The sequence below is a fragment of the Notolabrus celidotus genome, chromosome 22 (genome assembly GCF_009762535.1).
Source record: "Notolabrus celidotus isolate fNotCel1 chromosome 22, fNotCel1.pri, whole genome shotgun sequence".
Classification (NCBI taxonomy): Eukaryota; Metazoa; Chordata; class Actinopteri; order Labriformes; family Labridae; genus Notolabrus; species Notolabrus celidotus.
In genome coordinates this window covers 27,258,754-27,273,276 of record NC_048293.1, presented here as the reverse complement: position 1 = coordinate 27,273,276, position 14,523 = coordinate 27,258,754, and the positions used below count along the sequence as shown (strand labels likewise).

Below are 14,523 nucleotides of genomic sequence, written 5' to 3'. Positions count from 1 at the left end.
TATTTATTTATATAGCTAGAGTGTAATCCTGTAAATGTTTGTTCTGTGAGACGGTAAAGTCGGTCAACGTAGGCCGTGTTGTTTTGAGCACAGATGAAGCTCACTGTGACTCTGGTGGTTCTTATGAAGCTTACTTTGGTGGAGGAACAAAGTTAACTGTGTTAGGTAAGACATATTTGATTTATGTTGAGTCTGTGATAATCTGCTGGAAGTAAAGTTTCTGAAAAACATAAAAGAAGTGATTCTAGATCTCTTAAAGTTCAGGTTGAGCTCAAACTTTGTGACGTTCAGCTCGAGCTCTGTGTCAGTACGAAGCTTATTTCGGCCCTGGGACTAAACTGACTGTTCTCGGTGAGTAAAACATCCAACCTGTATCTTCTTTGTTCCTCTGTGAGATGAGTTTGGATGCAAAACAAGTCAATTTAACATGGAAAGTAAATCTAGTCACTCAAAGAGTGCAGTGAGAGGTGTGTTGGTTAGTTTTGAGCACAGATGAAGCTCACTGTGACTCTAATTCTGAAGAGGCTTACTTTGGTGGAGGAACAAAGTTAACTGTGTTAGGTAAGACATATCTCTTGTTTTTATGGTTCAATCATAATTTCTGCAGGAAGAACACTTTTTAAAAAACATGAAAGAAGTGATTCTTGAACTCTTAAAGTTCAGGTTGAGCTCAAACTTTTTGACGTTCAGCTCAAGCACTGTGTCAGTACGAAGCTTACTTCGGCCCTGGGACTAAACTGACTGTTCTCGGTGAGTAAAACATCCAAACCACGTCTGATAACTTCATCTATAACAGACGTAAAAGAAGAAGAAGCAGGTTTCTTGTTGAAGCGAAACATTTGAGTTACATTAAACTTTTAAAAATGGACGTTAGTGCAGAAAAAAGTGGACTCTGGATTGAAAGAAAAGGAACATTTAAGAGTGAAGGTCACTGAGAAGAAGGGAGAAATGTTAAAGAGGTAAAGTGAAGCAGCGGCTTGTTTTGAGCACAGATGAAGCTCACTGTGACTCTGGTGGTGGTGGTGCAGAGGCTTACTTTGGTGGAGGAACAAAGTTAACTGTGTTAGGTAAGAAAACATTTAAAGAGCTTTAAATATAGTTCAGGTTTGATTCTGTTGAGATGTTTCTGACTCTTCTGAAGCTTTAATCGCCCAAAAACAAACTCAGAAACATCGATGATTAAACCTCGATTTCATCTGTTTAAAGTCTAAATAATCATTAAAAAGTTAAAACAAGGAAACATGTTTAAGAGGTAAACTTTAGTGAGGACAGGTTTGACTTTTTGGGAGCTTAAGTGCATTCAATTCTCTACATGTCAAAGAGATAAAGAGTTGGAATAGTTTCTAAGTAGCACAGAAAAAGGAGAGATATCAGGAAGAGTTCTTGTCACGGAGGAAAGTCACTGTGCTCGTATGCGGAGGCTTACTTTGGAGCTGGAACTAAACTCACTGTTTTAGGTAAGAAAAGGAGTCCAGCTTCACCTGACCAGCTTCTTATTTCTGTGATATGATCAGAGACAACATTTAGAAACAGCATGAAGACATTTGATTTTATCCTCTTAAAGAAAATGAGTGAAAATAAAGTGTTAAAGAAGTTAAAGCAGGTAAATTAGTGGGAGTAAAATCCAGCATGTTGAGAGTGGTGCGGTGAAAGTGGAGCATGAATTAAAGATTTGGCTGTGAGCCCGGATTATTCCTCTCACACTGACTTCTTATCAGCTCACTGAAACACTGTGAGCAACCAGAGAGAGGCTTACTTTGGAGCTGGAACTAAACTCACTGTTTTAGGTAAGACAAGCCAAACTTACTGAACATGACTAAAGATGAAGTCCAGAGTTTACTGAATCTGGCAGAGTGAAAGTTTTATTCTCAGTGTTTGCAAATCTGCTTCAAGTTGAGGATCATTTGATTATTTCACGTCCTGAAGAAGTAAAACCCTGACTTAAATATCTGCAGTTAAAGTGTGTGAAAGCATTTCTGCAGAAGGATTGAAAGATTAAAATGAGAGCTCAGAGATCGAGTGTTCAGCTTCACTACTGAGAGGTGGAGAGGTTTTATCTGCAGCCGTGTGTCAGCGTGAACAACTTCGACCCTGCTTACTTTGGAGCTGGAACTAAACTCACTGTTTTAGGTAAGACCATCACAAAAACTGAAATAATAAATCATCAAACTGCTCTGAGACTCGGTCGGGTCAGGGTCAGGGTTTGTGGTTAATCTCATGCTCTTTAAGGGAACTTGAATCTGAAGTTTAAAGACCGAGTGTTCAGCTTCACTGCTGAGAGGTGGAGAGGTTTTAACTGCAGCCGTGTGTCAGTGTGAACAACTACGACCCTGCTTACTTTGGAGCTGGAACTAAACTCACAGTGCTCGGTAAGGAAAGGATTCAAAAATAATCTGCTTGTTGTTTTCACTCTTAATCTGCAGAGAATTAATGCATCAGATCACTTATTTTGTACTTTCATGTGTTAGAAAATTCAAGGTTATATTCTCATGACTGCACGCCTGATGTGCCATAAAAGTCAGATTAGTGTGTGTTCTTTAAGATTAGTGTTTGCTGGATGTGTCCTGTCTGCAGTGTCATGCACTTTGTTGGTTCGTGCATAAAAAACTCTGCAACTTTAATCTGTCTCTCACGTTCGTACGTTCTTACAGAACAGCGTCACTTTACCTTTAAGAGTGAAGGAAAAGAGAGAAAATGTAAAGAAAAGAATCAATAAGCAAGAGAAAAAGATGTTGAGGATTGCTCTGTATGTGTGCTATAACAAGAAGTTTGAACATTTAATACTTAGATCAGGTTTTTTTAGATATCTGTCCTTTAATTCCTCTGAGTCAAAGCATTCCAGATATCTTCAGTGTCATTCTTACGGGCTAAAATAAACATGTCGGGTCTTTGTAGAGGAAAAACTCTTCTTTCAGAGCTCTTCAGTCCAGGTGTAACTCTTTGTTCTTTAGTTTTATTTGTGTAAAATGGAAAATCAGAGTTGTCCGGGGAAGAAAAACCTTACAGAGTTCCTAAATGTACTCAGCGTGTGAGGGATGTTTTTGTTGATATCTAACAACAAAAGGGAGCAATTTGGAATGGAATCTCTGATTCTGTTCTATCCTCTTTGATTCTGTTCTCTTTGATTCTATTCTATTCTCTTTGATTCTATTCTATTCTCTTTGATTCTGTTCTATTCTCTTTGATTCTATTCTATTCTCTTTGATTCTATTCTCGTTGATTCTGTTCTATTCTCTTTGATTCTGTTCTTGTTGACTCTGTTCTCTTTGATTCTGTTCTCTTTGATTCTGTTCTATTCTCTTTGATTCTATTCTTGTTGATTCTGTTCTCTTTGATTCCATTCTTGTTGATTCTGTTCTCTTTGATTCTATTCTCTTTGATTCTGTTCTCTTTGATTCTGTTCTCTTTGATTCTATTCTCTTTGATTCTATCCTCTTTGATTCTGTTCTCTTTGATTCTATTCTATTCTCTTTGATTCTATTCTATTCTCTTTGATTCTGTTCTATCCTCTTTGATTCTATTCTCTTTGATTCTGTTCTATTCTCTTTGATTCTGTTCTTGTTGACTCTGTTCTCTTTGATTCTGTTCTATCCTCTTTGATTCTATTCTCTTTGATTCTATTCTATTCTCTTTGATTCTATTCTTGTTGATTCTGTTCTATTCTCTTTGATTCTGTTCTTGTTGACTCTGTTCTCTTTGATTCTGTTCTATTCTCTTTGATTCTATTCTTGTTGATTCTGTTCTCTTTGATTCTATTCTCTTTGATTCTGTTCTCTTTGATTCTGTTCTCTTTGATTCTATTCTCTTTGATTCTGTTCTCTTTGATTCTATTCTCTTTGATTCTGTTCTCTTTGATTCTGTTCTCTTTGATTCTGTTCTCTTTGATTCTATTATCTTTGATTCTGTTCTCTTTGATTCTGTTCTCTTTGATTCTGTTCTCTTTGATTCTATTATCTTTGATTCTGTTCTCTTTGATTCTATTATCTTTGATTCTATTCTCTTTGATTCTATTATCTTTGATTCTATTCTCTTTGATTCTGTTCTCTTTGATTCTGTTCTATTCTCTTTGATTCTATTCTCTTTGATTCTGTTCTCTTTGATTCTGTTCTATTATCTTTGATTCTATTCTCTTTGATTCTGTTCTCTTTGATTCTATTCTCTTTGATTCTGTTCTCTTTGATTCTGTTCTCTTTGATTCTATTCTCTTTGATTCTATTATCTTTGATTCTATTCTCTTTGATTCTATTCTCTTTGATTCTATTCTCTTTGATTCTATTCTATTCTCTTTGATTCTATTCTCTTTGATTCTATTCTCTTTGGTTCTATTCTCTTTGATTCTATTATATTTGATTCTATTCTCTTTGATTCTATTATATTTGATTCTATTCTCTTTGATTCTATTATATTTGATTCCGTTCTCTTTGATTCTATTCTCTTTGGTTCCATTCTCTTTGATTCTATTCTCTTTGATTCTATTATATTTGATTCTATTCTCTTTGATTCTATTATATTTGATTCCGTTCTCTTTGATTCTATTCTCTTTGATTCTATTCTCTTTGATTCTATTCTCTTTGATTCTATTCTCTTTGATTCTATTCTCTTTGGTTCCGTTCTCTACTCTTTGATTCTGTTCTCTCAAAATGTGTGTCCACCCTGATGTTGATGTCCTGACTCTGCTCTGAAGACCTCTCATGGTCATCAGAGTTCTGTGTTGTTCTTGAGTTTCAGTAGATCTGTAAGCAGCTTTACTTCTGTCCCTCGTCTTTGCGGAAGACTCAAGTCAAATCCAGGTTTATGTTTTGATTTTTGTCCTTTGTCTTTGCAGAAGAGGGACATGAGGTCACTCCACCGAATGTCACAGTCTTCTATCCTTCAAAAAAGGAGTGTGAAGACAAGAAAGACCAGAAAAAGAAGACGATAAAGAAGACGATCGTCTGTGTGGCCAGTGGATTCTACCCGGACCATGTCACCTTCTCCTGGTTTTTAAACTCTGAAGGAGTCAGCTCAGGTGTGGCCACTGACAGCAGCGCCGTGAAAGAGCCACAGGGAAGCAAGACCTACAGTATCAGCAGCAGGCTGAGTGTCTCTGCTGACAAGTGGTACAAAATGGAGAATGAGTTCATCTGCACCGTCAGCTTCTTTAACGGGACAAAATGGATCAATGAAACTGCTTCCGTCTTTGGGGAAGAAGGTTTGTTCAGAACAACTTCAGAAATAATCTCATCTGGATCTTTGCTCTGTTTGAAAATCATGCTAACTGTCTGATTCTTCTCTTTATTCTCCAGGCAAAGTCAGAGGTGAGTGTTTGTTTCTGTCAGTTCTGCACCACAGTGCATCAACTGCTCTGTGTTTATCCTCACAGAGCTCACAGTATCTGAGACAACACGCTCTCATTGTGTTCTGTTGGATGTTTGAATCTCTTTGAATCTCATCCTGATGTTTGAACTGTCTGCAGGGCATTACCTGAAGGTCACACAGAGCGCCAAACTCTGCTACACCGTCCTCATCGTCAAGAGCTGTTTGTACGGAGGCTTCGTGGCTCTGCTGCTGCTGAAGCTTAAGGTCTGTTTTCACATCATGTCTATGTTTCACCTCCTCACCACACTGTGGATCCAAAACACGCTCTCTTCTCTTATTTGATCCTGTCCTGTTTCAACCACCTGTTAGTCTCAGTATTTAGACAGAACTTACCCTTAAAGGAAAAACGTCATTAAAACGTGGCCGCAGGCCGTGTGATTAATTGACTTTAAAGAGGTATGACGTTCCATTCTATTCTCTTTGATCACATTCCATTCTATTATCTTTGATCCCATTCCATTCTATTCTCTTTGATCCCATTCCATTCTATTCTCTTTGATCACATTCCATTCTATTATCTTTGGTCCCATTCTATTCTATTCACTTTGATCACATTCTATTCTATTCTATTCTCTTTGATCACATTCTATTCTATTCTATTCTCTTTGATCACATTCCATTCTATTATCTTTGGTCCCATTCTATTCTATTCGCTTTGATCACATTCCATTCTATTATATTTGATCCCATTCCATTCTATTCTCTTTGATCCCATTCCATTCTATTCTCTTTGATCCCATGCCATTCTATTCTCTTTGATCCCATGCCATGCTATTCTCTTTGATCCCATGCCATGCTATTCTCTTTGATCCCATTACATTCTATTCTCTTTGGTCCCATTCCATTCTATTCTCTTTGATCCCATTCCATTCTATTCTCTTTGATCCCATTCCATTCTATTCCCTTTGATCCCATTCCATTCCATTCTATTCTCTTTGATCCCATGCCATGCTATTCTCTTTGATCCCATGCCATGCTATTCTCTTTGATCCCATTCTATTCTCTTTGGTCCCATTCCATTCTATTCTCTTTGATCCCATTCCATTCTATTCTCTTTGATCCCATGCCATTCTATTCTCTTTGATCCCATGCCATGCTATTCTCTTTGATCCCATTCCATTCTATTCTCTTTGGTCCCATTCCATTCTATTCTCTTTGATCCCATTCCATTCTATTCTCTTTGATCCCATTCCATTCTATTCCCTTTGATCCCATTCCATTCTATTCCCTTTGATCCCATTCCATTCTATTCTCTTTGATCCCATTCCATTCCATTCTATTCTCTTTGATCCCATGCCATTCTATTCCCTTTGATCCCATTCCATTCTATTCCCTTTGATCCCATTCCATTCTATTCTCTTTGATCCCATTCCATTCCATTCTATTCTCTTTGATCCCATGCCATTCTATTCTAATCTCTTTACCACAGTGTCAACAGGCAGAGGTGAAATTTTGCTCTTAACTGACTGTCTTTCCTTCCTTTGCATTCATGTAACAAGAGGCTGTGTTGAAGTTAATATCAGTGAACGTCTGAGTGAGTAATAACTGACATGTTGTGTTTTCTGTCTCTTGCAGTCTGCAGCGGGAAAACGGAAGAGCTGAGAGCTGATCAAACATCTGTGGAGGAGGACTGATCATGTCGGAGTCTGTAGATAAAATATCTCCACAACTTCATCTCTGAGTGTCAGAGCATCACGGATGTGTTGGTGGTTGTTAGATGATCTTGTTGGCCGTGTAAATACATTTCCCCTTAAAGCTTTTACTCCCCACTTCCCTAACTTCCCTAACTTCCCTAACTTCCCTAACTTCCCTGACTTTCTTTTACGACTAAAGTTTAAGGATTGAGAGGATGCATGAGTTGATCAACTTCTGCTTACATCAATATAACAGCTCTGTAGATTTATTATAAGTGTATAAATTCTTCTTCTTTGTGGTTGTAAACTGTTGAATGTTTAATTTCTCTTCACAATAAAAGCTCATAAGAGAATCTTTTTGTTTGTTTAATCATTTTTCCTTTAACTTTTCACGCTGGGTGTCTTTTCAGAGACTTCTGTACCCTCTGACTTTGTTATATTTAGATAAAACTAAAGCTGACTTGTTGATTTGAGGCACAGAAGAGGACGTTTTACATAAGTAAGGGTTTACTTCATGTAGTGAAACATATCATGTTGACTTTGCATCAAATTCTGCTTATTTTAGTTTAAAAATGTTTTCTAAAAACACTCCTGATGCTTTGTTTTCTCATAAGCTGAGTTACTTTATCTTCTTTGAATCATTTTGTTGTCTCTTTCTCAACGTTTATACTGACGCTACAGAAACAAGCTTTCATTGTTATTTTCCCTGACATCTGATCCAAACTCCACTCTTAAAGTGAGCTTACTGGATATGTTACGTAGTTGCTGCGATACTTGATGCAGTTAAGATACAATCTCTCCTCACACCTCCTCCTACAAAGAAAGTCAGTTTTTCCACAGACGGTTGGAGCTTTTTTTAGCCGAGTCTTTTCTCAGAAATCAGTCGTCCTCACCCACACCATGTTCAAAATGTCAGCTCAGGAAATGAAGCTGCTTAGTTTTATTTCCCAGAACAAACTAAGAGCTTACTTCACTTTCTCACTTTAATTAAAGACGGTTTTTTTTTCCATGTTGAAGGTTCTGACGGTTATTTTCCTCCTAAGAATAAAGAAATCATGACTGTAGTTCAAACAGAGGGAGTAGAGATAAATATGAGACCGTGAGTGCGACGGAACACGAGGACAGGAAGCGAGCGTTGTTTTCTCAGAGCTGCTGCTGCTGCTGAAGCTGAGGGAGTCAGAGTGAGGCGTGAGAGCTGCAGAGAGCAGAGGATGTGGTCACAGAGAAGCCTGCACATCACAACCCTTCATGTTCACCACAAACACCTGCAGCTCTGCACACACAGACACACACACACACACACACACACACACACACACACACACACACCTAGCTGTACATCTCTCAGCTGCAAAACTGGCATTTCTGTGTCAACTGACGCTTCACTAAGAACAATAAGTGTGTGTTACATCTCTCACAGCAGCTGTTTCTGTTACATGATGCACTTTGGACTGAAATATTTACTTTTTGAAAAAAGACTAAAACAAGACAAAACAACTTAAACAGGATCTCCTTTGTCATTTAGTCCTTTCAAAATAAAATTGCTAATATCTAAACTCAATTTATATATGACAAATAAAGAGTATCTTATATTATGTTTTATTACATTATTATTGTAACTACAACTCACGGTCATATAACATACCCATATTATTTTATTTATTGCTTAATCTGTCATTACTAACCATAATCACAACATGTCAACCTGTCACTACTGAAACATCTTTAATACTCCCTGTAATTACTGCTATTTAATCTAAATTTATATTGTAACATTGTATATATCTAAATTGTATTCTAGCTTTATTTATCTATTATTTTTCTTATTTTATTTTATTGTATCTTATTTTACTTACTGAATCTTCTTCTTGATTGTACTTCTGTCTGGGTTGCTGTAACAACTGAATTTCCCCCCCAGGGATCAATAAAGTAATATCTAATCTTATCTATATTATTCACTTATATATTATATTATATTGATTTTAGTTTTGTTTTACTATTTTATTCATTTGAACTGTTTACCTTATTTTTTATCTATATTTTAATCTATTTATTTACTCAGTTTTATTGACATTTTTATCCTTAATTTTACTTTCAACTCTTACCCTTACCCTTTTCAATTAGTTTATTTTAACTATCTACATTCTTAATATTAATTTGATGCTTTAACTTATTTTAATCACACATATTTTATTGTTGGTGTGCATTAGTCTCTATTTTAAAAATGTAATATGTCTTCCCATTCATTTATTTCTGCTTCTTTCATGTTTTTGACTTGTATGAAAGGAGCTATATAAATAAAGCTTGATTGATTGATCCCTTCACTAAAAGCTAATCTTGTCCCTTTTTAAATGACACTGTGCCACTTTATCAGTCTGTAGGTATTATATCTTCTAAAAGAAAATGACTTTATACCCCTTCCCACCCACAAATTACACACGTTGTTGGATGTGGGAGTGAGGTCAAGAGGCCTTGTCTCTGCCCTTTACTCTTTCATACTAGAACCCTGTTGTGGCCCTCTGACTGTTCATCAAGTGTGGACCAGAGACCTCGATCTATCCAGTGACGAAATATGTTGGTCAACTGTCTGGGACAATTTAGATAAAACATCAAAAAACCTTGATCATAAACTTATACACTTCAAATTCATACATAGAATGTACCTTACACCAAGAAAGCGATATTTCATGAAGCTCATACATTCTCCTATTTGTGATCTATGTTCTCTGGGCCATGTGGGATCTTTCTTACACATGTACTGGGAGTGTCCTGATGTGGCGTCCTTTTGGAAATCAGTGTCGTCCACCTTATCAGATTTGTTGGATATAGACGTACCATGTCTGTCGTGGAATTTTCATAGTCTTATATATATGTATATAAGAATGTTTAACTATTGTATTCTTTCAGTCTAAATGTCAAGTTAAAGTAACTTGATTCCTATGTCATCTGTGACGGGCGAGATAGTGTTAGGGTAGTAGTCAAGGTCTCTCCCCTGCTCCTGTCTTTATCTGTGTGTTATGGCCGACTTACTGTCTCCAGAACTAGAGCACAGGTCTTCTTCCCACTTGTTGTGTTCCTATTGTCCAAACATGGTTATCTAACTTTAGTGTCGTCTTCAGAGGGAATAAATACCATGCCAAGGGTTTTGTCTGTCAGAACTGACTTGGCATTGCACTGCACTCTCCTGCCTGTGTACTGTTATGTTATTTCTCCTTGATCAAGTTCTACATAAACTATTTCAACGTAAGCCGTCAGAGTCTCCTGAGTCTTCTGTGTCCAGTGTCCAGTTTGTTGCTGAATTCCATCACAATGTCTGCCTAGAACGCTGCTTCTTAACGACACCTCATCACTGAGCCTGTCCTCCACTCAGACCCGCATTCTATTAGCGGGGTTGACTGCAGCTAAAAAAATGCTAGCCTTGCACTGGAAGCCTCCTTACACACTCACGCGGACCCAGTGGCTACAAACATTTTTGAACATAATATACATGGAGTTGTCTGTAGCAAAAATACATGGGGCTGGTCAGAAAACAATCCGAACCTGGACCTCTGCGGCTGCAAAGGTTAAAGACTTACTGGGATGAAAACTGTGTACTTATGTGTGACTTTTTGTTTATATACTTGTTTATTAATTTCTTTATGTATTGTTTGTATTTTACTCTCTTTACCTTGACCTACTGAACACAGAGGAGACTAGAGTATTACATACTGTACTGCTGTATACACTTTAAGTAACAATGTTGAAGATCTTGCTGGGATAAGAGGGAGGGACTTGTCGCCATATGGGGGTGGGGGTGGGGGGGGTGGGGGGGGGGGGGGGGGGGGGGGGGGGGGGGGGATCTAGTTTAAAGAGAAATGTTTACAACCTGCTGTACTATTGCCTTTGAAATATGTCATGCCCTTCTCTTTGAAATAAAAAACAATTGATCGCAAAAAAAAAGAAAATGACTTTATACATTGTATTTGAATGAAGTTAGGTTCTGATTGGTCCTTGTTTTTCTTCAAAATAAAAATATCTAAACTAGCAGTATGATAGGAGTTATTACACTTCTCATCTTTGGTCCCTGCTGAACTGAACATGCACTCAATGATTTTTTCTCATTTATCTTATTGTGCTGGTCTCAGGCTGGAGCAACCACTCTAAAACCATTATACACCCTTTACAAACAATCACTGAAAACTCTGGATAAAAAACCAAGGAACTACCACCACTGTAAAATCATTACGAAATATAACTTAATGACCTTTGACAGTTTTCTTTGTTATGCAGATATGTGTCTGATGTATAAACTAATTCATGATCAGGCCCCACCACCACTTAAACAATGTGTTTTACTCTGCAGGAACAATCTTAGGCATCAGCAAGAGGAGACTGTTCAGCTTAACGTAGGAAGACTGCATTTGGACAGTCTGCATTTTCAGTCAGAGCAGCAAGACAATGGAACTCAATCCTGACTCACATTAGAGACTGTACAAGCCTCAGTGTTTTTAAAAGTACACTGAAATTATGGCTCAAGGAAAAACAATCATGTGATCATCTGAATGCATCAAATTAGAGACAATGAAATGTAATTTAAAATGTGTTGTTATCAGTGATGGACAGTGTTGAGTAGCCTATGTATTGTTCTAAATGCTAGTATGTTTTTTATCATTTGTATTGTACATTCGTTTACATCTTCCTGCACAGGGACCACAGATGAAAATTAGCTAATAGCTAACTCTGGCTTGACAGTTTTTGTTTTGCATGGCCCCTGTCAAATAAACTAATAAATACAAATGTAAACAGCCTAACATGATGCTTTAAGGTCAAAGTTTCAGACACATATAAAGCAGCTTACGTCAGTTTGGGATGTTTGGACGATAGAAAAAGAAATGCATCAGGTCGTCTTCTTCCTTAAAACAACATCTACGTCATGCTAAGATGATTTCGTTTAAGCAGCAGTTGTTCTTCTTCATCATCATCTTTATGAGACTGTTAACACAGGTTACACAGTTTTTAAAAGTAAACCTAAGACTTTCCTTTTTCTCTAGCTTTTAATTTGGAGTCATTTATATTTATCCCTGAAGTGCATTATTATAATAATTATTTAAACATTTATTTATCTTATTTAGTTTTTTATTTAACTTTAACTGATTGTTAATTTTGCTTTTCGCTCTTACTTATTTTATTAATTTAACTGTATTTATTTTATCTTATTTTTAAGTATTTTTATTGTTTTACCATCTCTGTTGTTCCTTTATGAAGCAACAGTGGCTGCATGCTTATTTGTATGAAAGTTGAATTGAGGTTAAGACAAACATATGCTCATATTTACAACATGTAACACTCTGGTAAACACTCGGGTCTAGAACAGCGTTTATCTTTTATAGGTGAGGAGGCTGGAACTAGGACAACAGTTTCTACATTTGGTTTCTTCTTCATGAACACATGTAGCCTTCGCTGCCGTCACGTACAAACAGGAAACCATGAAGGTCAAACCTCAACAGAAACCTGCCGCCTGACATCTGTGAGCTACAGAAATATCTCTGACTGCACACGCTGTTTTCCTTCTGCTTGTTAGATATTCAAAAAAGATTTCTACGAATACATTTAAAAGTTTCAGAAAGAGTACAACCACAGGAATATTGGAATCTAAATAAAGAAAGAGGTATCTATACAAATATCAGAAATATGATTTGGGTTTGTTGATCATTACATCTTACATTTTTGTGACTTAAAGGAATTTGTTTTAATGTTTTAGTGACACTAAACCGAGGACACTAAAGAGCCCACATTGGTGTGGAACAGCCTACCTTTCCAGGTTAGAGCTGCACAGTCTGTGGATCACTTTAAAACACTCCTGAAAACCATCTTTTCTTCTTGGCGTTCAGTCCCAGCTAAACAAGAATCCTTGGCTCTTTATTTTTTTACTCTTTTATTTCCTGAATTGAGCTCTTACTATTCTTTTATTGTTTTTATTTATTGTTATATTGTGTATGATTATATTGTATTTTAATATCTTTACAGCACTTTGGTCAACTGAGGTTGTTTTAAATGTGCTTTATAAATAAAGCTTGACTTGACTTGACTTGATCAACAGGCAGAGGTGAACAGTAGTTTTAGCAGTAGTCATAGCAGCAATGGTTACAAGAGTTAAAGTGAAGAGTGAAACAAATGATAAATGTAGTTTAACTGAACCGTGATAAGGTTTAACACGAGTGAGTGTTTTGAACAACGTCAGGAAAAGTCTAAACTGCCCAATAAATGAGAGTATTCTATTTTGGGATTTAGCATTTAACCTAATTTAAAAAACATAATCAAAAGGTTAAAGATGTTTCTTTAATTCCAGTAAAATCTGGATTCATATTTTTATCAATTTCACCAAATAAAACCCAAACACACTCTTCACTTTTCAATCTGATCAATCAACTTAAAACAGAAAGAACACATTTTGTTTTCAGGTGATGATGTATCTGAAGATTGTTTATTTTTAACAACCCACTGCACCACTGCTGACACACACACACACACACACACACACACACACACACACACACACACATTAGAGGATGACACAAGGGCAGTTTGACTTTGAAGACACCGGTGCAGACTGCTTTGTTGACTTCTGAAAGGCAGAGAGTTTGTAGGTCTAACTAACACCAACATCTTAAAGGTAAAGTAATCAGTGTTGTGTTCTATCACTTTAACACTAACACTGCTGTAAGCGTAGGAGTCACACCCAGCAGCCAGGAGAGATCTTTTACAGCATTTTTCTATAGTTTCTATTGTTAGCCAGAAGTCAGCTGTCTTTAGTTGCAGCTCATCACTCAGCGCAGACTCGTCCCCATGTTTCTATTTTCTAAGGAAGCACAACACTTTGGATTCAGCTCCATGCATCCCATGACAGTGACTCATAAGTGAAGCAGTGTGTACTCAGAGTGTCTGATTTTAACTCCTGTGTCTCTTTTTACCTCGTATGTGGAAGAGAGTGCTTTTAGAGATGAGTCCACACTCAAGTACTTCCTGATCCTGCTGGTGCTTACAACTTTACTTGAGGCGTTTTAGCACCTTTCAGTATGTTGTTTTGTTTTCCCAGCACTTTACTCTACTATCATTAGTTTGTTTCCAAACCTTGAGTTTGATGTGGTGAAGTGATCGTCAGCAAAAACCTCAGTATACATCATAGACTGTATAAAATACGGCTGTAGTATCCTGTTTTGAGGCCAATCGTCGGCAGTAACCGTAGTGCTGCTGTCGAGCGATTGTGACGTAAAGAGGCGGGCTTTGAGCCTCCTCGCCAACAGCTACAGTGTTCCCACCTGTCAATCAAGTCAGCTGTGCCTCTCATTGGAAGACTTGTTTGTGTTAGTTTTGGCTACGTTTACAGTTCCTACTTTACTCTGCTAATCTGGTGCGCTCTCTTCCTCTGTAGTTACTTATTTCCTCCTCTAGAGGGCGGTGTAAGTCCTGTGAATGACTGATTCACCTCTCAGTCCCTCACAGAGGTGCTTCACATTTAAACACCTTGAGTTTGGATGAACTCATGAACTCG

At 37.2% G+C, this 14,523-nt stretch overlaps 1 gene segment (V, D, J or C); it reads left to right on the top strand.

Moving 5' to 3' along the window:
• Positions 1-7,345, top strand: part of LOC117805976 — an 18,322-nt gene extending 10,977 nt beyond the window's left edge. Inside the window, 5 exon segments of the C gene segment in view lie at positions 292-351; positions 4,826-5,191; positions 5,286-5,297; positions 5,456-5,562; positions 6,934-7,345. Coding sequence covers positions 292-351; positions 4,826-5,191; positions 5,286-5,297; positions 5,456-5,562; positions 6,934-6,960 — 572 coding nt within the window.
• The last annotated feature ends 7,178 nt before the right edge of the window (positions 7,346-14,523 follow it).